At 30.5% G+C, this 24,121-nt stretch overlaps 1 protein-coding gene across 1 annotated transcript; it reads left to right on the top strand.

Moving 5' to 3' along the window:
- Positions 1–4,689: 4,689 nt before the first annotated feature.
- Positions 4,690–9,977, top strand: LOC112801947 (probable galactinol--sucrose galactosyltransferase 5). Its single transcript, XM_025844905.3, has 5 exons — positions 4,690–5,643; positions 6,323–6,816; positions 7,561–7,738; positions 8,129–8,496; positions 9,174–9,977. Exons 1-5 carry the CDS (start codon positions 4,899–4,901, stop codon positions 9,747–9,749), a joined length of 2,361 nt encoding a protein of 786 aa, XP_025700690.1. The 5' UTR covers positions 4,690–4,898; the 3' UTR covers positions 9,750–9,977.
- Positions 9,978–24,121: the final 14,144 nt, after the last annotated feature.

Genomic DNA, 24,121 nt, shown 5'->3' with positions numbered 1-24,121 from the left:
TTTAGATAAGCTAAAGCAGCCCCAATACTTTTCCAACAAGGTGAGGCAAAATTAAAAATGGAAAAGTCTAAGTTGTAACAATTTTTTAGGTATTTATTCTCCATAATTTGCCTTCAAAGCTTGTCTTTGTAAGTTTGAATCTTTCAAACTAACTTACCCATCAAAAGATTATTAGCACAACTATTATCCCTTATCTCAAGGCCTCCATCCTTTTTAAGGTTATTAAGAGTACTCTATTTTACCAAAGATAAGTATCTCCCTTCATAAAAAAAATTACCCTTTCACAAAAAATGCTTAATAATAAAATTAATTCTATCACAAGAATATGTAGAAAAACGATAAACTTACATTTGCTAAATAAGAATAGAAGAGACTATTGATTTGATCAAACACAATTTATTAGCTCTATTTAAAAGATGGCTCTTCCAACAGGCCAGCTGACCTTGGATTTTTTTCAATTGTCTCCTGAGCACATTTTCTTCTCACATGAGAATGCCCCAAATTGACACCAAAATATCTCCCAAATTATTAGAAAATCGAATGGAGAAAACTCCAGTAAAAATTTTTCTTCTAGCATTGGAAATAGCCTTAGAACACATAGCCTTTGACTTTCCAAAGTTGACCTTCATGTCGGAAGCCTTGTAAAAGATATCAAAGACCCTCATTATAGTTTCTACTTGACTTTTATGAGCTTTACAAAACAATAAAAGATTATCTGCAAATATTAGATGAGATACTCTAGGCCTACCTCTAGACACAGCAACAGGGCACCACTCGCCAAGATGGACCTTATGAGCAATTAAACAAGCTAATCTTTTCAGGTATAGGACAAAAATATAAGGAGACATATGATCCCCTTGTCTCAAGCCTCTTCTCAAGCTGAAGCCATCCAACTTGTTGCCATTCCAAATGATAGAGAGAGAATATGAGCAAACATAATTCATAATCAAATGAGTAGTGGTACTAGGAAAACCAAAATTGTGAAGAGTGTGACGAATAAATTTTCAATCAACTCTATCTAAGCCTTCTCCAAATCAATCTTAAAAGCTAAAGAACCCATTTTAGATTTTGGTAGAAAATTTTTTTAACAACAATCATGTTGTAAATAGTTCTCCTTCCAGGAATGAAACCTCATTGAAAAAGGTCCACCACCTCAATAAGAAAGGGGAGAAACCGATTGACAAAGATTTTTGTGATGATCTTATACACTACGTTGCATAAACTGATCGGTTGGAAGTCTTAAAAGGAAGTTGTGTCCACTTATGGAATAAGAACAATAAGTGTCTCAAATACAGAAGGATCCACCAAATCACCCGAAGAGGCCATACTAACAATCTTGTGAATATCCTCACTAATAATATCCCAAAAAATCCTTGTAGAAGAAATACTAAAATCCATTAAAACCCAGAGCTTTAAAGGAGTTCATGCCCATGACTGTTGCTTTAACCTCAACCATAAAAATAGGCTCTATAAATTTCTGACAGGCCTCAAGACTCGGTTGAGGGAGAGAGATATCCCCAAGAGCATCAATTTTCACATCCTCAGTTTCACATAAAAGCTTCTTGAAAAATGAGTTAGCTTCTACCTTAATAATATCATCATTAGTTGACGAGGTCCCATCCTCAACAAAGATATCATGAATCTTGTTCCTTCTTTTTCGAATCACAATCTGTAGGTGAAAAAATTGTGTTTCTATCCCCAAACTTCACCCATTGCTTCCTTGAGTTTTGATACCAAAGCAGCTCTTCTTGTAATAGAATAGTATTATACTCATCATTCAGACTCTTCTCTTCTCTTTTCAATATCGGATCATCAGATACCTCCAAAGACCGCTGTAGATGGTGAATCTGATCTTTAAGATGCTTTTTTCTTATGAACATTATCAAATACTTCGTTGTTAAATTTTAGAGAACCTTGTTGCACCTTTCTAAGGCATCTCACCACATTTGGGGATCCATCCTTCCAAAAATTCTCAACTATCTTAAAGAAAGCCAAAAGAGTAGTCCAAGCAGCCTGAAATCTAAAGGACCTCTGAACATTCTTAGAAGATGAAGATTTCATCTACTGAATAAAAAGTGAACAACGATCAAAATGCAGCGTGTTTAACACTTCAGTATAAGCTTATGGAAAAAAAGCATTGTTGCTGATTAGCACAAGCCCTGTTTAACCTCTTTGTTATATCTCTATTGTCAATGACTCTCCTGTACCAAGTAAACTGTTTTTCAATGAATCCTAAATCGATTAACCCACATCTCTCCAAATTATCAACACAGATCTTAGCCCTTCTCTCATTAAAAGAGCGACCATTAACCTCATTTGACTGTAATATTATAGTTGTTGGCATGATTTGATAAGTGGTTCCACAAATCAAGTCTCTTAGAAGTATTAGGACTTCCATAAATAGCACCACAAATTCAACTCCGACTTCCTAAAAAAATTTTCACAGTCACACATTTTTCCATGATGCTAAGAGTCTTGCACCTATCGACAAAACCAAAGGACAAAATCCAAATGTCACCACTATGACCATGCGCTTATGAAACACTAACCGCATGATAACCCAAACAGTTCTAAAAAGATTTTAATTTATCAAACATCACGAGTTTTTAGAATTATAATAAAAGACAGATAAACGAACTATTTTTTTATTATGTACACGAGTTATTTTATTAGATGTTCCTCTCACATTCTAAGCTAAAAGTGATATAGAACTACTATTTATAATAATAAATAATAATAAAAAATTAAGACATAGCTTGAAATAGCCCAAATATACCTTAAGAAAGATTTCACTGTCCTTTTTAGTAAGAAATTGTCCAAACACTCCTTAGCTTTATAATTTGTAGCTATCCTATTGTCAAATGGTGAATTCTAAAACAAATTCGGCCTAACCTTTAAACTTGGGCAGAATTATGAATTTTCATGGATGTAGCAATATTGAAAGTGCAATGCTCCTCTTTCAATTTTTTTTTAATTTTTTACTGACCTATTAGAAGACTTTTTATGCACTTGCTTAAGAAAAAAAACCTCTCTTAGACATATATTTTTTTAGCTTTGTATGAGATGGACCCACTTCATCATTCTTATGCACCTAAGCCTCGTCTTTTTGCTTTTTATTAATGATATGAGTCTATTTTTCCTCAACATCATATGATTTATCATGCTCAACGTGCACAATATCTTTCTGCAAAAATAAGTCTAAAAATTCTTTATTTTTATTTTTATCCTTTTTAGCAAGGGATTATCCAAACACTCCTTAACTTTATTATTTGTAGCTATTCCTTTGTCACATGGTGAGTTCCGAAGCGAATTCGGCCTAACCTTCTAACCTACTGATACATAAATTTAGACAAAATTATGAATTTTTATGGATGTAGCAATATTGGAAGTGCAATGCTCCTTTTTCAATTTTTTTTTTATTTTTCACTGGTCCATTAAAAGATTTTTTATGCACTTAATTAAGAACAAAATCTCTCTTGAACATGTGTTTGTTTGGCTTTATATGAGATGGACCCACTTCATCATTATTATGCACCAAGGCCTCGCCTTTCTGCTTTTTATTAATGACGTGAGTCTATTCTCTCTCAACATCACGTGATTTATTATGCACAACATCTTTCTACAAAGGTAAGTCCGAAGATCCCTATGTTCTATTATTGTTCTCATGTACTATTGGGTCTAAGAATATTTCCTTTTTTTATTCTTTTCTTTTGTTGTTTGATTCTTTCCAAATTCAAAAGGAGTTTGAATTTGTTGAGCCATTCCCTTTTGTTATCATTTATCACTGGTGGTTTCGATAATATTGGAGCCTCTTCCTTGTTCATCAATTTCATCTTTTGATGACCACAACGTTTAGGGCAGTCTGCATGCGAATGACCATAACAGCTACATATCTCACAAATGAGATTAAGATTTTCACAAACTATTTGGTACAAGACCTCATCAATTTTGACTATCTTCACCACCGAAAGTCTAAGGTCGATTTAAACATAAACTTTTTTCTCTCTCGTTCTTCTTCTTTAGTGATTAGATCAACTTTGATAGGAGTTCCAATCGCTAAAACAATTCTTCTCATAGCTCGCTCCTGATAATGCGAATTCAAATGGTAATTGCACCAAAAGAATTTATACTTGGTCTGAAGGATGTAGACCAAAACTTTACAATCAAGTAAAATTTGCCGAACTTCTATAGATTGCCCAGCAAAATTATATCTCTATCCCATAATTTAATTTTCATAAACCTTTGAAATTGTGAGACTTTATAGAGAAATCGAAGAAAAAAAATATAAGATGAAAAGATACTACATTCAACTCAAAATCTTAAGATAATAGATTAATAAATCTTTCATTTTATAAACTTCTTACTTTTTTTATTTTTTAATATAAAACTAATTTTATATATTACTTCTCACACTTGTAATATTAACACTCTCGCAAAGTTCACTCCCTCTCACTCTCTCCATGGTCAACATATACGTGTCGCCATCAAAATGCTCCACATGTACTTTACTAATTGGGTTGAACTTCTTCTTTAAACAAAAAAGGGAACGACGTAGAAAAAGTTCATACACCAATTATAAAAGGAAAATAAATAAATAAACAAAAGTTTAAACCTTCACCTTCACCTTCGTTTTGGAGGTCCCACTTCTTCACCGGCGGACACACTATAAATATCGCACTTGCCTTCTTTATTCACTTCATTATTCCTACTACAAACAAATTAACACAATTCAAATCAACACAACATATTCATTCCCTTCTTTGCAAATATCACTAACATAATCTCTTCAGATCCTCATATAATTACATTGATTCTATTCTTTTTTAATTCTTCCTCTATAAATACCGATCAACCCATTTTTTTCATTCTCATACCTAATTTTCTTCAAAAAAAAATATATGTCCAAAATCAAATTCACCCAAATGGCTCCAAACTTGAATGAATCATCCACCGATCACCAAAACGGTTCCCACCACACTTCATCACCATTCACTATAGATGAGTCAAACCTATTAGTCAACGGCCACGTCATCCTCTCCGATGTCCCAAAAAACATCACTCTTACTCCCTCCTCCGTTGCCGCCGCCACTACCACCACCCAAGGCTGCTTCCTCGGCTTTAGAGCCAACGAGCCGAGAAGCCACCACGTGACATCCCTCGGAAAACTAAGAAACACAAAATTCATGAGCATTTTCAGGTTCAAGGTGTGGTGGACAACACTCTGGGTCGGTTCCAACGGCCGAGACCTTGAAACGGAAACCCAGTTTTTAATGCTGGACGAATGGAACGACGACACGTGTCATCGTCCCTACGTCCTTCTCCTTCCGATTATCGAAGGGTCGTTCCGCGCATCGTTGCAAGCGGGACAAGACGACAACGTGGACGTGTGCGTCGAGAGCGGTTCCTCAAAGGTAACCGGATCCTCGTACGACAGTGTCGTCTACGTGCACGCGGGGAACGACCCTTTTGAGTTGGTTAAGGAAGCCATGAAGGTTGTTAGGTCTCACCTTGGAACTTTTAATCTGTTGGAGGAGAAGACTCCGCCGGGGATAGTTGACAAGTTCGGGTGGTGCACCTGGGATGCATTCTACCTTACGGTGCACCCTCAGGGTGTTTGGGAAGGTGTTAAGTCTCTCGTTGAAGGTAATTAACAATAATCTTACTGAGAAATTTCTTAATTCAGTATACTCAATTTTGTGGATTTTTATTCTGTTATTTGGTGTTGATATTTGATTTTTCTTTTATTACTTTTGTTCTTTATTTTTTGATTTAATGTTGTGCAATAAATCATGAGATTTCTTTGATGAACTACTGCTTTCTTTTAATGTATAAATCAGTAAATCACTTTAGAAAGTTATGATAATTTCTTTTTTCTGGTAAAGTAAAGTGAAAATAAAGAAAGGAAATTACGAGAGTTTTCTACACCATGGTAAATAATTGTATATATAAATAACCATATTAGCAATATTTCCCTTTTTTTTTGTGACTAGCAATATTTCCTTTATTTAAGAGTTAGTAAAATGATTTTAGAAAATAAATAATTTCTCTAAAAATATATATGAAGCATAAGCAACTTGTTTAAGATATATATATTTTTTTATAAGAGTTTAGTTTTAATGCAATCTCCTAATCACATTTTATATTTGTACATGATTATTTATGCGTTATTATATAATATTATATAATTGAATGTACATATAAAATTATTTTACATTTCGTTAATAGTATATCAAAATTAAATTTACTCCTTTTCCTTATATGATAGAGAATATGACTTAATCACTTTGCATCTGATGTAATTAAACAATAAAATGTTACACAGGTGGTTGTCCACCGGGACTTGTTCTGATCGACGACGGGTGGCAATCAATCACCCACGATTCAGACCCGATTACTAAGGAGGGGATGAACCAGACGGTGGCCGGAGAACAAATGCCATGCAGGCTCATCAAATATGAAGAGAACTACAAGTTTAGGGACTATGTAAGTAGCTCAAGTGACAAGAAAGGTTTAGGTGCCTTTGTGAAGGACCTAAAGAAAGGGTTTGAGACTGTGGAATATGTGTATGTGTGGCATGCCCTATGTGGTTATTGGGGTGGGATAAGACCTCAGGTTCCGGGGATGCCGGAATCCACCGTGGAGCGGCCGAAGCTGTCCCCGGGGCTGGAGACTACTATGGAGGACTTGGCCGTAGATAAGATTGTCAATAATGGTGTGGGGTTGGTACCACCACATTTGGTGGATGAAATGTATGAAGGGATTCACTCTCATTTGGAAAATGCTGGCATTGATGGGGTCAAAGTTGATGTCATCCATGTAAGTTTCTTTTAGCTCCAACCACTTATTTTTTTTTTCGAAGGAAAAAAGAAAAAAGTTTAAATAACAAATAATTTTTGTGAAATTATATTGATGAATTAGAGTGTTCGCTAAATATCATTTTTTATAATTCATGAAAATATGATTTATTTATTTATTTTAGTTTTGATGTCTCAAAAAAGAAAAAAAAATTGCATCGTTTTAGTGTACATGACGTATTTCCATTCCAAACTCGTTTCTAAAAGAAACTCCACATTACAATTAGAAAGCATATATTTTCAGGACATAATATTTTGTTGTTCTTATATTTTTCACTTTAGAATGATGATCGTGTCTTTTGGTTTAATAAACCTTTTTTATTCGATTTTTAAAGTTCAACGTAATTGTTCAGTGTTAGCAAATAGCAACACTAAAACGCTAAATGCGTTGGTTTTCTTTTCTTTTCTTTTTTTTAAACGATATTTCGAGGGGATAGTACTCGTTACAACCACGGATATTGAAGGGCCCATCTGAATCTGATATTGTTCTATTAACTCCCAACAATCGCTGTTCAGTTTAGTTTGACTCTCTTATCTTTTTGGTCGGCAAGTAATCTATTTTTATCGTAATCTACACGCTAATATTATCTGATTCCTTTGTCTTTTTCTTTATTTTCGCAAAAAAAAAAAAGAAAAATAAATGGTAGGGGATATCGTAGTTTTATTTTATCTAACAATGTATATGATTTTGACTTGGGTTAAACAGTTGCTGGAGATGGTGTGTGAGAAATATGGGGGTCGTGTAGATTTGGCAAAGGCATATTATAAAGCTCTCACTGCTTCAGTCAGAAAACACTTCAAAGGAAATGGTGTCATTGCCAGCATGGAGCATTGCAATGATTTCATGTTGTTAGGAACTGAAGCCATTTCCCTTGGTCGCGTTGGTATGTACTGTGTACCTTGACAACTAATTAAGATGAATATTGACACAAAAATATCTTCATGTAAAAATATAGTTGAAAATAGTTAAATAAGTTAGTCAACTATGTCAAAACATTTTATCAATTCCTAACTATCATCTTTATTTAGACACATCTTCATGTGAATAATCATATGAATTAATCCCTCTCATCTTTTCATTTCTCAATATCAATATTTTGATACATTATCATTTACATCAATTTATACAATAAGTAGTAATCATTTAGTGATATGCTATACTAAAAAATGACAAAATAGGAGATATAAAGATGTATTTAGTAAATTTTTTAAGAATACACAATGATAAGAATGCAAGTTTTTTTTATGTGAATTTCTATGAATTTGATAAACAGGTGATGATTTCTGGTGCACTGACCCATATGGTGATCCAAATGGTACATTTTGGCTACAAGGTTGTCACATGGTGCATTGTGCATACAACAGCATGTGGATGGGGAACTTCATCCACCCAGATTGGGACATGTTCCAATCTACACACCCTTGTGCTGCTTTCCATGCAGCCTCAAGAGCCATTTCTGGTGGTCCCATTTACATTAGTGACACTGTTGGCAACCACAACTTTGAACTCCTCAGGAAATTGGTCTTGCCAGATGGCTCCATCCTAAGGTGTCAACACTATGCTCTCCCAACTAGGGACTGTCTCTTTTCTGACCCACTTCATGATGGCAAAACTATGCTAAAAATATGGAACCTCAATAAGGTGAGTTAGATACCTTTTCCCCTCCTATTTTCCTATAATTGAATTGATCATTGGCAATCATATAATAATAAGAACAATAATGTCTAGGAGACAATAAAAAATCAGCCAAAACGGTCAAAACTTGTTTTATTTAACATTTATTAATCGTTGCTACAATTAATAAATGCTAAATAAGGCAAATTTGGACTGTTTTTGTTGTCTCCTTAGCATTACCATAATAAGAATTATATATAGGCATGAAATGTGGGTCATTTGGGATAACTTAAGGAAACAAACAAATTGAGTAATGACTCACCCCCACTTTTTAATACAAAGGTTAATAGGGCCTGAATTAGTCTGAGTTCCAAACATTGTAGTATATGGCTTTGTATGCTTTTATAATGAGTAATGACATTGTTTGATAAATGATAAGAATCTTCATTAACATTCAAATACTATTGAAGAAAATTAGATGAGTTCTAATACTGTTAGAGGTAAAAGAATGAACAACTTTATTCTGTACTTAATCACCCAACAAATTGCTTAGTAAGTTATCATTGTCTTCAACTTAGTTTACATTTTTAATGTAATAGTTGATATTTCAAGATAAAGATTTATCAACAAACTAAATTATCATAACACACATATTTGCAAGAACTAGAAACTAACATGATTTTTATGCATTTTGGTATATCTAGTACACTGGAGTTCTTGGAGCATTTAACTGCCAAGGTGGAGGGTGGTTCCGTGAAACAAGAACAACCAAATGTGCTTTGGAGTTTTCTCATTTGGTATCAACAAAAGCCAACATCAAAGACATTGAATGGAATAATGGCAACAACCCAATCCCCGTTGAAAATGTTCAAACTTTTGCAATGTATTTCAGCCAAGCCAAGAAGTTAGTCCTCTCATCACCAAATGAGTACCATGAAATCTCATTGGAGCCATTCAACTTTGAGCTTGTAACTGTGTCACCAGTTAGATCCTTGAACTGCGGTGGCAGCAACAAGGTTGTGAATTTTGCTCCTATTGGTCTGGTGAACATGTTGAACAACAGTGGAGCAATTCAAACATTGGACTTTGATGAGGAGAAGAATATTGTTGAGGTTGGTGTTAGAGGAGCTGGGGAGATGAGGGTCTTTTCCTCAGAGAGTCCTAGAGCTTGTAAGATTGATGGCAAAGATGTCGATTTTGAGTATGAAGAGGGAATGGTTGTAGTTCAAGTGCCATGGCCAAGTTCATCAAAATCATCCATCGTTCAGTATACATATTAAGCCATCATTAGGGAATGACTATCATATTTCTTTTACGGTTCTACTTTTCTTTCTCACAAAACTATTGTTCATAGAGAATGATCATGCTAAAGGGAGCTTCTTTTATATATCCCTTTGTTTAGGTGTGTGATGATTTGGTTTCTAGACTTATCCTCAAAGCAGAGGGATTATTTGAACTAAATATTATTGTCATTATATGAATGCAAGTTTGTTCTTTTATCCCATAAATGCCATTCATATCTATGTTCAATTCAATGGTGGAAACTCACGAACTGTTATTTTGATTGTTGAAAAATCGTTTTATGAAAATGTTGTCAAATATATCAAATCGTTTAAGGTTCTCAACCATCAACTTTCCACGAAGACAATTGCATCCGAGTCTGAATCTAATATAGGGGTTAGACAAATGATCAAAATTGCATGATACCAAAATCTTTGCCTTCATATCAATAGGTAAAAACACTGTGATTGGTTCCAAAACACAATAAATTTATTAAAGCAAGTAAACCTAATTCAATTCCAGATAAATAAAACCCTAATTCAAAGAAAAGATAAGAGAACTTAGCGGAGGAAAATCACGGTGTTCTTGTCAGCAAGGAGGGCTTCATTCGAGTGCAGGAGAAGAATAGCACCGCATGTAAGTTCCTCATTGTCATGAATCTCAATTGAAGAAGCGCCATGAAAACCCCTCCGAGACCCTTCCTTGAGGAGATTGAAGGCTCGTTTGGAATCCGATTCGCACCATAACTTGCGGTAACCTGCCATCCACGCGAGAGCGATCCCGTTTTTGATTCCCATGGCTTCAAATAAACCCTATCTTGAGAAATGAAGGAGCTAGATTGTGAATTCAGCTCATATACCTCAACAGTGTAGAAGCAAGCTATGAGCTTCAATTCTGGTTTGCTCAAATAGTCCTATGTGAAAGAAGTGTGGTAGGAATTAATGAGTTCAATACAATTTTGTTAGAAACAAATCACAGATTGATTTTTAATCTTTTTTTTTTAATAATTAGTCTCTGATAAATAGCCATATATGTATTGAGGTGAAATATTGAATTTTGGTTTGCCCCTAATTAAACTACAGAGGATTACAGTGCCAACATAGCATAATGGTAGTAAAATAATATGGCTAAGAGTAAGACTTCAAATAGATATTTTAAATAGAGTAATTAGATTTATTTTAGTTTTTACATCAAATTAATTAACTAATTTAAGGTACTTATTTAATTTTACTAAATTTTTAGTTTATTATTGTAATATTAAAAATAGAATAAAGTATCATTTTCGTACCCAATATTTGGAGTAAGTTCCAAAGTTGTCTCTAACGTTTTAATCGTCCTATTTAAGTACTTAACGTTTCAAAATTGACTCAATGTTGTCCTGCGTTAGGAATCCGTTAACAGAATTGACGGCGGGGATAAAATTGAGACAATTTTGAAACGTTGGGGACTTAAATAGGAAGAAAACGTTGAGGACAAAAATGATACATAAAAATAAATTTTAATTTTATCCTTCAATAATATCAATTTTTTACTATACATAGTATTCAATTATTTTTTAATCACATCTAAATAAATTACACTTAATCATATTACTTTTATTTTAAATAAATTATTTTTTTTATAATTTTACTCTTATAGATTTTTAGTTATCATGAAATATTTGTAAAATGACTAGTATATAAACTTGCAGAAAAAAATAATATATATACAATAAAATATAAATTATACCTTTTGTCTCTAATGTATCAAAAATCTTTAAAATTATAAAAAAATAAATTTATTTAAAATGAAAGTAATGTGATTAAGTGTAATTTATTTAGATGTAATTAAAAAATAATTGAATACTATGTATAGTAAAAAATTAATATTATTGAAAGATAAAATTAAATTAAAATTTATTTTTATGTATTGTTTTTGTTCCTAACGTTTTTGTTCTATTTAAGTCCCTAACATTTCAAAATCGTCTCAATTTTGTCCCGCTGTCAATTCTGTTAACGGATCCCTAACGGCAGGATAACATTGAATCAATTTTAAAACGTTAGGAACTTAAATAGGACGATTAAAATGTTAGGGACAATTTTAAGACTTACCCCAAACGTTGGGAACAAAAACAATACTTTACTCTTAAAAATATCATGTTGATATTTTAATACTTAAGGCTTCATGTCAACACTGTATAATAATAATTGAAGTAGAAAATTCGTTGTCATGTTTTAGGGTGTTTGGAAACTCCTAAAAATTCAATTCTTATCAAAATATAATTTAATTTCAGTATTTAAAATAAAATAATTAAATTAATTTAGATAAAATTTAATTTAATCTCTTTATTTTTTTTCTCAAAATCCATTTCAATCCAAATATATTCGATTTAAAATTTTATTTCATTGGAATTTTATTTAAAATTTAAAATGTCTAAAATATCTTGATAATCAAATTACTTTTTAATTTTTTTCAAAGGAAACCCAAAATTTCTAACCATTTCTCAAGGCATCAGAGTCGTTCTCACTTTTTCAAATAAAATTTTAATTTTTTCTTTTTTTTTTCTTACAATGTTTTTATTTTCATTTTTTAGATTAGCAAAATCTAAATTTATTTTATTGTAATTTCTTTAATTTTTTAACCTTTTTCATCAACAGATTTATAGTTGTGACTGTTTGATTTCATAATATTTATATACTTAAAAATTTGAAATTGATGGTATACCACACAAAAGATCAATAAAAAAATATGTATGAGACTAATTATAAGTTAATTGAATAAATCTAATTATGGAACAAGAAAGGTAAGTAAATAATCTTGTATATTTTTTGACGCAATATATTTGTTGAAATTTATGGTTGAGCACGACATAATTAAACTTTGTTAATTAGAGAGAATGAGTGAAGGATTGTTGATGAATATTTTTTAATAGTTAATTATTGTTAAAAATACATTCATGAGAATACTCATAATTTTTTTAAAAACAAAAGTTACTTAAGGATAATAATTGAACTTACTTAACAGGAATAATATATAGATCATTTGGTATATATTATCCTATTTTATATATCGAATAACTTGTATTCATTCATTTATTTTTGTTTGTATACTTATGGTAAAATGATTATGAAACTAATGGAAAAAATAAAATAAAGAGAATCTTGAAAATACTATTTATAGATCAAAATATACTTATACCACATGAAAAATAATGTTATCACTGTGGATAGGACAACGATAAAAAAAAATGTGATTTTACTAGAATCGATTTTACTATAATTGAGTGAGAAAAATTGTATTAAACATTTGAATGCCTCTTGAGATAGTTGTGATAAATATAACATGTGTTTGTATAATAAGAACATTGTCATAGTTCTTTTTAAAAAGTTCATTAATGAGAATAATGAAACCTCCTTATTTATGAGTGAAGTTTGTTCTCTTATACAGTAATTTAATTGATTTTAATAGTTAATTTATGTCTTCATCTTCGTAAAAAGCTCTAGAAATATCTCTGATTATTTTTTAATTTAGCTTATAAAAAAATCTAGAATTGGTTTAAATTTATTAAATGACTCAAATATGATGAATATAACATATATTAGCTCAAATAAATAATATACATATATATATACATTAAGTCAAGTTATGAGCAGTTAAATCAATCTTTATTCAAGTTCTACTCAATAATATATGGATCCAATTTCTTGAACTATTAATGAGTTTAGTTTAAATGAGCTCACAGATGCAGTTCCATTAAATCAAACTTATGAGTTAACTAAACTTGTCAAAATAACGATTTTAAAGTAGTTTTATATTTTATAGTAAAGTAAAATATTTTTTATATACGTGAGTTGAATTTATATTTAAGATTAAAGTAAAAAAGAGAAGTTACAATATTCATAAGATATACTATTCAAATTATTATTATAATAGAATAAAGTCTGTTTATATTATTGTTATATTTTTTTATTGTTACTCAACAATATAATTGTTACATTGTTAATAAATAATTTTTTTCTATTAGGTAAAAAGTTATTCATTAATTGAAAAAAAATAATAAGTAATTTTTAAATTATAATAATGTAAAAAAGGAAGGGAGTGCCACTAAATAGTAACAAAATTCAACATATCTTCAATGAAAAGAAAGAAAGTAGCTCAATAAAGCTTAACAAATATAGTACCATGGAATTCTTGAACGAGCTTACTCCACTCCGGGATTATATTGGACTCTTGAGACTACTTTTCTCTTTAAAATGAAGTAGTTTTAGTAGCTAATAGAGTAAATTTATAGTGCACTTACAATCTCCGTAACCACCCTATTTTTTATTTTATTTTTTTAATTTAAAAATTGAAATATAAAATTTGACATTTAGAGTAATATCCAAGTATTTTTAAAAATTGAATGCTCATAAATGTGATAACAAGTTTTTATATTTAACATTGAATTAAACGTGTACTAAATGACTTTAATTTATTATCACATTCCTTTTCCTATGTTTGATGAGTGATAAAATTTCGGAATACCTCAATTAATTTCACTCAATCTGTTTCTGTAATTGTTACTTTATAAAATCTATAACAGTGAGTCAATTGTAAACTCTTTTTGTTGTCAACCAACCTAATATTATCAGCAATACGTTTTACAATTTCAAAGACCATTATAGAGAATGTCACTGCAGTTGCACCTGATTTGGTCACAAATTCTAAGTAAATAAATTTACTTTTCATCGATTGTAATATTCATTTTACGTATATTTCCAGTTAATATTGCTAATATTTGGTTGCAGGGTTGAAGCTGAACCTTTTATGCGTATAAACGGTGTGAAATTTGTTGCAACGAGTGCAACTCCTACACAAGACCCGACATCGCCGCAAATGCAGAATGTTTCTATAGATGAGTTATTTCGTACAATTGAAATATGTTAGTCGTTAGATTATATTAATTCGTTAATCCAAAAGAATAAAATCATTTAAATAAGTTTCCACTCCCTTGTTCTGGTTTTTGAGGTATCGCAATGCTTCTCTAGCATCGCCTAGGACATGACACCTTCGCCTAGCAATCGCATTATACATTCCCTTAAGGTATAATTAACATTCTCGTAATCACTTATTTGATTAGCTAACATAGCATATATATGGAGTGTGCTAATGCCTGCATTCTTTATGTTGCTCATTTGACTAGTATCAATTTCTACCATTTTTCTATGTGTAGGAAGAAAACCAACTAACTTAGGATTAAGATAATCATGATTGTAGGATTCAACAAACAAAGTCACGTGTCATCTTTCAGTCTAAGCCACAAAACAAACTACAAATCTATCAAGGCAATCACAACAAGTCTCAGATTTTGACTCCCTTTTTATGTTTTTCATATTATAATATTTCTCTAGTCTAAATTCTTCATGAAAGCACACAAATAATTGCTTCACATATTCTCTTTTGTTATTTTTTCAAGTCTTACTTTTTCTAGCACTAAAATCAACAAATTTTGTATAATGGTTATATAAATCAAATGCTATATGAAGATTAGAAAAATGAAAATATTCCATCTGATGAACACCTGTGTTTAGAAAATCAACTTTGGCAATATTTTTAATATCATCTATTCGATATACTTCATCCATCTGACGTGAAAAATCGTTCCTATCAAACATTGCTTAAAATTTTTGCTCTCCTAAATTTTCAAAATTCACAACTTTATGCTCAATTTTATCTTGATACATTTTTTAAAATTTCTTTGTATCATCTAATTCTTCGATCATCTCATCAAAAAATACTCTTTCTTCTATTTTATCATCCACTTCAAGATCCTAATCAGGAATTTTATTTATAACCAGAAAAACATAAAATAAATAGTATTCTAATAAATCAAAGTACAGAAACCACTAACATGAAAATAATAGCATTGTTCTAGTTTTATATTTTTTTTAAATTTATTAAATTTTAAAATAAGTAAAATAGAAGAAAGTGTTAAAATTATAAAAAAAATTTCTTGTGCTATCAAACTCAATATCGATTAAAAAAATAAAAGGAAAAAGAAACATTAATGTTTATGCAAGAAATATCGACAACTATATGTGCAAGAAACATATTTAAATCTATGAAAAAATAAACAAAAAATCATTAATGTGGAAGGAAGAAGAAATTCTGTGATAAAATACAACATTCATACATTAGAGAGGACTTACCGGTGATCACACTTTTCTTGTGCTATCATCTGAATCGCCACTGCTGCCTCGAATAAAATCTGCGTTCAGCATATGAACTCTAAAAGGTTTTAGGTTTCTGTTGTTTTGTTATTTAGAAGACTAATTATTTTATTTAATATTTAAACTAATCATTAATATAGTTTTAAATTATACAATAAAGAAGTAGGAATATAATGGTAAATGATCAAATTGAGTTATTCTTGTAATAAAGAAGAGATATAGTACTGATGTTGCAATAATAGGCTAAGGGTATTTTTGCAAAAAAAAAAAAATTCAATTGTGTTAGACAAAAATTATGACAGACCAACGTAAATGCCACCCTCTCAATGTGTCTTACCTTTCAACGCACACTCTCTCTTTTTTCACCACCTTCATTCCTTTTTTCCTTTCCTTCGACTTACTTAATATAATATATACTTTTTTTTAAAGATTTATTATGTATATTAAAAAAATATACACATATATAGATTTTAAGTGTTTAACTTGTATTAATGACACCAAGCATTTGCCAATATGTCCGAAAATTTCAAGTGAAGCCGTGTCAATCACGACACTAGTAAAAAGTTGCATAATTTTATTCCATTTTAATAACATGAATTAGTTGTCATAATTTTTTTTGTTTCTCATGATATCCTCCAACCTGATAGGTCAATGACTAATCCGTCGCGATCACTCCCAATACTTGCTTAAGCAGACAAGTGAGCTGACTACTCGACCAATCCAAATTGGTTAATTAGTTGCTATAATTTAGTATTAATAACTAGTCCCTTTTTTTACTTGCTATTCATTAGTTCACTAAACAAGTTGGTTCTTGATAGTTCATATTTGTTTTTTGTTGTTGGTTTGTCATTAAAATTAACCATGAAGAACTATTTAATTTTGTTAATTAATAATAATATTTTTAAATATAATATTTTTAGATGTATTTTAATGATTTCATATAATTTAATAAATATATTTATTATTTAAATATAATATTATATTAATAATGGATAAAGTTATTTATTATAAAATTTTAATTCATTTGATAAATATTTTAAAAAGTGAAATTCAATTCAATTATATAATATTATTAATTTATTTTAAACTCTAGAATTCAGATTGAAATTCAATTTTATATCATTAAAATTTTTTAAACAGACTATTAATCGAACTAATTTATTATAAATTTAAATTTTATTTAAAAATTTGTCGTTAACTAATATATTTATTTAAATAAATCAATGAGCCAACCTCACTCCATCCAACTTAGTTAACAACATAGATCACTCTAATACCACTCACATGTAGATCAGAAACTTGAGCTACGGACATAATTCACTTGATTCGGCAAATTTTGAAGGAAAAGAAAAGATTGGTAGGCCCAAAAGTTTGAGCCCGTCCAAACAATATTAGAAAGAAGCATGACCAAAAACATGTTGTAGTTGGAGGCTTGATTTTAAGTGATATATTTTATGCCAATGAACTTTAGTTTACATGGCATATCTTCTCTTTTTTATTTTAAAAGTCTAGGGTTCAAATTCTAATAATTGTAATTGAGAAAAAATATGATAAAAGTGTGAAAAATATATGAATATGTTGTATACTTAAGATTGGAAGTTGTCTAATTTATTAGAGTATCTAAGATTAGGAGTTGTCCAATGACAACGAAAAAGTTATATATTTTATACTTTTCAAATAATTACATTCTAATTTAAATCTTGTTTTAGCCCAGTCACCAAAAAAAAATTTGCTTTAGCAAGTGGTGGAAAAAGAAACTCATGTAGTGTTTATGAGTGTGTAGTGTAAAAATATTGTGTTGTAAAGACTAAAAAAAAAAAGAAAAAAGAAAAATAATGTTAGAAACTAGAAAGAGGAAATTTTGTGTATAGTATTGGCCTCGATGTTAATTTGAATGTCCACATCCAAACTGAATTGACCATTCCACATAGGCCCATACACAAAAGTCAATAATAAATTCTTACAATAAATAAACAAGAGCAACTGAGCATTGTGGAATTTGTGGTGAACTCTTCCAAAGTGAAATAGCTAATAGGGACATTCATTCATTCACCCCTACCCCCATCCTAAGAGACGGTAGAAAAAACAATTCACATAGAAAAAGAAAACATCCAACTTGAATTTAATTACTTCTCTCAAACGTTTCTAATGTTTACTAATTAACCGAATTTTTTATTTTTATAAATTAAATAAATATAATAATTATTGAAATAAATAATTAAAAAAATATTTATTAAAATAAATTTTTTTTCTTATTTCGTCTACATTGTAAATAAGATAATTTTGTATGTATTTCGTCTACAGTGTAAACGAGATAAGACATGTAGATGCAACACGTGTATTTCGTTTACAGTGTAAACGAGATACATATATTTTTTAAAAAAATAAAAATAATAAAAAATATTAATATTATCAATAATCCAAACTTTTAGCATACAATTAGTACATAAAAAGGTTTATACAAAAGATTAAAATGGATATGTTTGATCAATTAGTATTCAAAAAGATTGATGGGTTAGTGGGAAGAGAATTGAAACAGTTATCTCTCACGCTATCCCCCACTATCAACGCGAGAGATAACCGTTTCAATTCTCTCCCTACTATTCCATCAATCTCTCATAGCAATTGCCAACGGTTATTTTTATTTTTCATATTTAAATCAATCTAATTGGATCATAATTTAATTTAAAATTTTTTAAAATGGATATATTTGATCAATTAATACTCAAAAAGAATACATAAAAAATTTTATTCCACTGATCGTCGTTCTATTCCTGGTTATTGTTTATTTCTTGGCAAATCTCTCATTTTCTGGTGAGTTAAGACGCAAACGTTCACTGCTCGATCAAGTACGAAAGTTGAATACCGTAGTTTCGCTGACACTACTATTGAGGTTATCTCGATTCGTTGGCTTTTTAAGATTTGGGTGCACTGCAATTGTCTTCCACTGATTTTTTTTGTGACAACTTCAGTGTTATTTAAATTATCCATAATAATGTGTTTCATGAACGCACTAAATACATTAAAATTGATAATCACTTTATTCGATAACACATTTTTATTGATATTATTCGTCGCATCGCTGTTGGAACATTGGATCACACTACTCATAAAGGCTCGTCATCATCCGATTCGTTTTTAATTTTTTTCCAATGCATAAGAAAATAACAAGAGGTTAGTGTTAAGCTTAGAAATCATCTTTGAGATTAATATTTACACACCAAAAAAATCTCGAGTTTTCAATTGCACGTAAATATCTTTTAATTGAAAATATAGCATTACATTAATCTTCTATTCCTTTTTCATCGAGGAGTTCGAAAGTGAAAATGGATCAGGTATCCGACGAAGATTCGTGGCTCGACTCGATTTAAGATGGTTGATTTTATTGAACAAGTTAGGTTTGGATTTTTTTTTTAAATTATTAATTAAAAAAGTCAAATAATAAATTTTTAAAAATGTCTATAAAAATCGTTGGGCTGGTTCATTAATTTTTTTTATAAAAATAAATTATTTTTAATTTAGCCTTTAACTATTTATTTGTATTAAACACAAAACAAAATTAAAAAAATCAATAGTCAATATTAATTAAGATTGTATTTTTTTTAAGAAAAATTTATAAATTGTAGGTATGGTTATGATATGTGACTAACCATTGATATATAAATGAAGAGTAAAGTACAAAATTAGTTTTCTAGGTTTGGGCGTAATATTGTTTTGTTCTTTAAAGTTTAAAGTGTTCTATTTGAATCCAACAAAGTTTCATTTAACTTCAATGTAGTCCCAGACTCCCAGTATGAGGTCAAAGTTAAATAATTAACGGAATGTCTTACATGACAGCAGTACATGACAGCAGTACAAGAACAAGGTCGATAATTTAGAGAATAGGTATAAGCTCTAGAAGCACATAATTAACCGTGGATGCATCAATACATTTATTTATCATTCTCCTTAGTTTTATAAAAAAAATATTTCATTTAAATTGTAAGAAAAATGATAAATAAATGCATTGATGCATCCACAGTTGATTTTGTGTTTCTAGAGTTTGTACTTGTTTTTCAAATTATCGACCTTGTTCTTGTACTGTTGTCATGTAGGACATTCTATTAATTATTTAACTTTGACCTACAGTAGGACTATATTAAAGCTAAATAAAATTTTTTTGAATTCAAATAGAACACTTTAAACCTTAAGGACTAAAACAGGATTACGTCCAAACGTAGAAGACTAATTTAGTACTTTACCCTATAAATGAATTATGTTTTATAAATGATGAATTATAAATTTTGGAATACATTTAATGTCAATTTAAAATTTTTAAATTTATTTTTTTGAGTTATAATTCATGAAACAATTTTTTTAAATAGGTTTGTGGATTTGTCCGGCTTTAAACAAACCGAATTCGAATCTAAAAAAATTATAAGAGATAATAAATCTAGGCTTGAGCCATCTATTTACGATATGAAATAGACTCTTTAAAAATAATGTTTGGTTTGACTCAGTCCATTTTCATTCGTAGACCATTTTAAAATTTAAGTCTTTGATATTATTTTTGTTATTCACAATATTTTTTAGTTTGACAAATTACAGACTAATTTATTATAAACTAGTATTAAACTCGTGCGATGCACGGGTTTACATTTTAATTTGACATGTTAAATCGAAAATAATATTTTATAATCATAAATTTTTTGAGTTTGGTATAAGACTATCATTGTCATTATATAATAAACGTACTAAATATATTATTTTATCTTTATTTAAAGTAAGATGCAAATAGAACAGTTTGAAGTCTATTCTTAAACCATAAGAAAAGAGACCTGAAAAAATAAGAACATATATAATTGTAATAGTAGCATGTCAGTTTTACACTAAACTTTATATCAAAAGGCCAACATCGACAACTTAGTATTTTACTAACCTCACATATGATGTTGTGCTCCCTATTACACATTTCATTTCAAGTGTGAAAGTAGAGTTATAGATAAATTAGTTATATCTATAGTAAATATTTGTATAAAAATGTAATTATAACATGTTATTAAAATAAAAATACTATTTTCTTACCTAAATATTATTAAAAACTTTTTTGAACATGACATTTGTTATTGATGACTTTGGATTGCCGTCTTCGTCCAGAGTTAGAACCTTGAGGCCACTATGATTATTAACTCTTGACAAAGTAATGTAAAGTTGTCCACGGGTGAACACTCATTTGGTAAACCTTACATGTGATAATGATTGACCTTGACTCTTGTTGATGGTCATTGCAAAGTACACTGTTAATGAAAATTGTCTCCGTTGAAACTTAAATGTCAATCTTGAATCTATAGGGATCAAGTTCATTCTTGGAATTTAAACTTTGTCGCCAATATTTCTACCGGTCACTACGTTGCTCTAATTACATTGTTGCCAAGTTCGTTAACTATTGACCTTATCCCGTTGTATAAACTTAAAGTTTGGTCTATGTTTCGCAGTAGCATTACTGCTATTCCTGGCTTCAGAGTCAACTTGTGGTTAGGTAGTCCCGAACATTTGATGTCATTTAGAAAATCTGGTGTGAACCACTTTTATTGTACATCTTCATTCTCATTAGCCTGACATGTTGTGTCATACCATAGATACTCCTTTTCCATCTCTAGGAAGATTGTCAAGACGAAATCGTTTATCGTCTCGACACTCTCAAGCGTGGGTGCAAGAATTGTCCTACTCTGAAAATACCTATAATCTGACATATTATGCAACAAATTTGGATATAAAAAGTCTACCAAATGAGAGAGAGGGTCATCAGTAGTTGTAATCAGCAGATCATCTAGAATTTCAATTTCTGACTCGTCACCAACATCAGAACCAATATTTTCATTTTCAACATCAAGTATCCAATTAGCAAATCTCTTCATTTCACTATCATGTTGATCCAAAGAAGACATTAAAAGCATCATGTTTGTATACAGCTTCAAAACCTTACAGAACGACCACAAATGGGATGAGTTAATAGCTTATGATAATATATCATGTCTTCTCCTTCTCGGAATTACCGAAAGTATCTGTCTGAAATCATCTCCTAGAACCACAACCTTACCACCAAATGATTGATGTGTCTTATGTTGATCGGTAATTGATATAAGATCCCTGAACATTCGATCAAGTGCTTCAAAGCACATTTATTGAGTATTGGAGTTCCGTCCCAAATTATTAAGCTGCTTTAGATGAGCAGCTTAGCCTTTAAACTGTCATGATTAATGTTGCAAGTAGATTCATCAGTAATTGTAATGGGTATTGAAAACCTAGAATGAGTCGTTTTGCCACCAAGTAGGAGTAAAGATGCAATTCTAATGGATGCGATATTTAAAACAATCTTTTCTCTACACCGAATAGCAGAAGAAAATCTATTCCAAATAAATGTCTTATCACACCCACCATGCCCATAAACGAAGTAAAAACTACCAGAATTTGCAATAACAGCATTGAGTATCTCATCAAATACTAACCTTTGCTCATGAGTCATCTTTTGTTTCGTATATAAGTTTGTATGAGTCAACTCATTTGTGTCATATGCTAATTTCTCCTCTATTAGTTTATTCTAAAAAAGACGAACATCAGACATCTCAAGATATGATATTAATTGATAGTCTCTTAAAGATCTCGCATTGCTGTTGAGTATCTTCTCAATCTCAATAAGGTAGAAGTTTTTTAATTCGTCATCAGTCATGTTTAGTCCTAACAAGCTTGACATGTTGTGTCAGAACTCAAATACTCCTTTTCCATCCCTGGAAAGATTGTCAAAACAAAATCGTTTACCTTCTTGACACTCTCAAGCGTGGGTGCAAGAATTGCCCTACTATGAAAATACTTGTAATCTCACATATTTTGCAACAAATTTGGATATGCAAAGTCTACTAAATGAGAGAGAGGGTCATCAGTAGTTGTAATCAATAGATCATCTGGAATTTCAATTTCTGATTCATCACCAACAACAGAACCAATATTTTTATTTCCAACATCAAGTATCCAATTAGCAAATGTCTTCATTTCACCTTCATATTGATCTAAAGAAGACATTAGAAGCCTCATGTTCGTATGCAGTTTCAGAATATATATCGTGTCTACAGATGGGATGAGTTAATAGCTGATGTCAATATATCGTGTCTACTCCCTTTCAGAATCACCGGAAGTATCTGTCTAAAATCACCTCCTAGAACAACAACCTTACCACCAAATGGTTGATATGTCTTATGTTGATCGGTAACTAACATAAGATCCCTAAGCTTCCGATCAAGTGCTTCAAAGCACATTTCATTGAACATTTGAGCTTCATCCCAAATTACTAAGCTAATTTGAATGAGCAGCTTAGCTTTCAAACTGCCATGCTTGATGTTGCAAGTAGATTCATTAGTAATTGTAATGGGTATTGAAAATCTAGAATGAGCCGTTATGCCACCAGGTAGGAGTAAAGACGCAATTCCAATGATTCGACATTTAAAACAATCTTTCTTCTAAACCGAATAGTAGAAGAAAGTCCATTCCAAATAAATGTCTTACCACATCCACCATGCCCATAAACGAAGTAAAAACCACCAGAGTCTGTAATCACAGCATTGAGTATCTCATCGAATACTAACATTTGCTCATGAGTCATCTTTTGTTCCGTATATAAATTTGTATGAATCAACTCATTTATATTATATGCTAACTCCTCCTCTATTAGCTTATTCTGAGAAAGACGAATATCAGACATCTCAAGATATGGCATTGATTGATAGTCTCTTAAAGATCTCGCATTTGTTATTGAGTATCTTCTCAATCTCAATAAGGCAGAGGTTTTTCAATTCGTCATCAGTCATGTTTAGTCCTAGCAAAGGTTCATGGTGGTTTTATGAAATATTTAATAAGTAATTCCAAAATAAAACTATTAATTTTATTAATAAAAATAAAAATAATAAGAGAATACAATCTTAATATATAAAAAATGACATAGTAAAATACTTTAGATTTTTAAAGCTTTTCTCCTCTAATATAGTATTTCATCAGCTAATAATGTCCAAGTTGCATTCCAAACATGCTCTGGGTTGCTAATGCTATTAGATATCAGTAGCATCACAAATAATTTTCTCAATTGATGAACAGATGCAAGTTCAGCTACCTCATTAATAGCTGTAATGAATTCCTGGTGCACGAAATTGTGA

The sequence above is a fragment of the Arachis hypogaea genome, chromosome 5 (assembly GCF_003086295.3).
Source record: "Arachis hypogaea cultivar Tifrunner chromosome 5, arahy.Tifrunner.gnm2.J5K5, whole genome shotgun sequence".
Classification (NCBI taxonomy): domain Eukaryota; kingdom Viridiplantae; phylum Streptophyta; class Magnoliopsida; order Fabales; family Fabaceae; genus Arachis; species Arachis hypogaea.
This window is presented reverse-complemented; position numbering and strand designations above follow the sequence as displayed.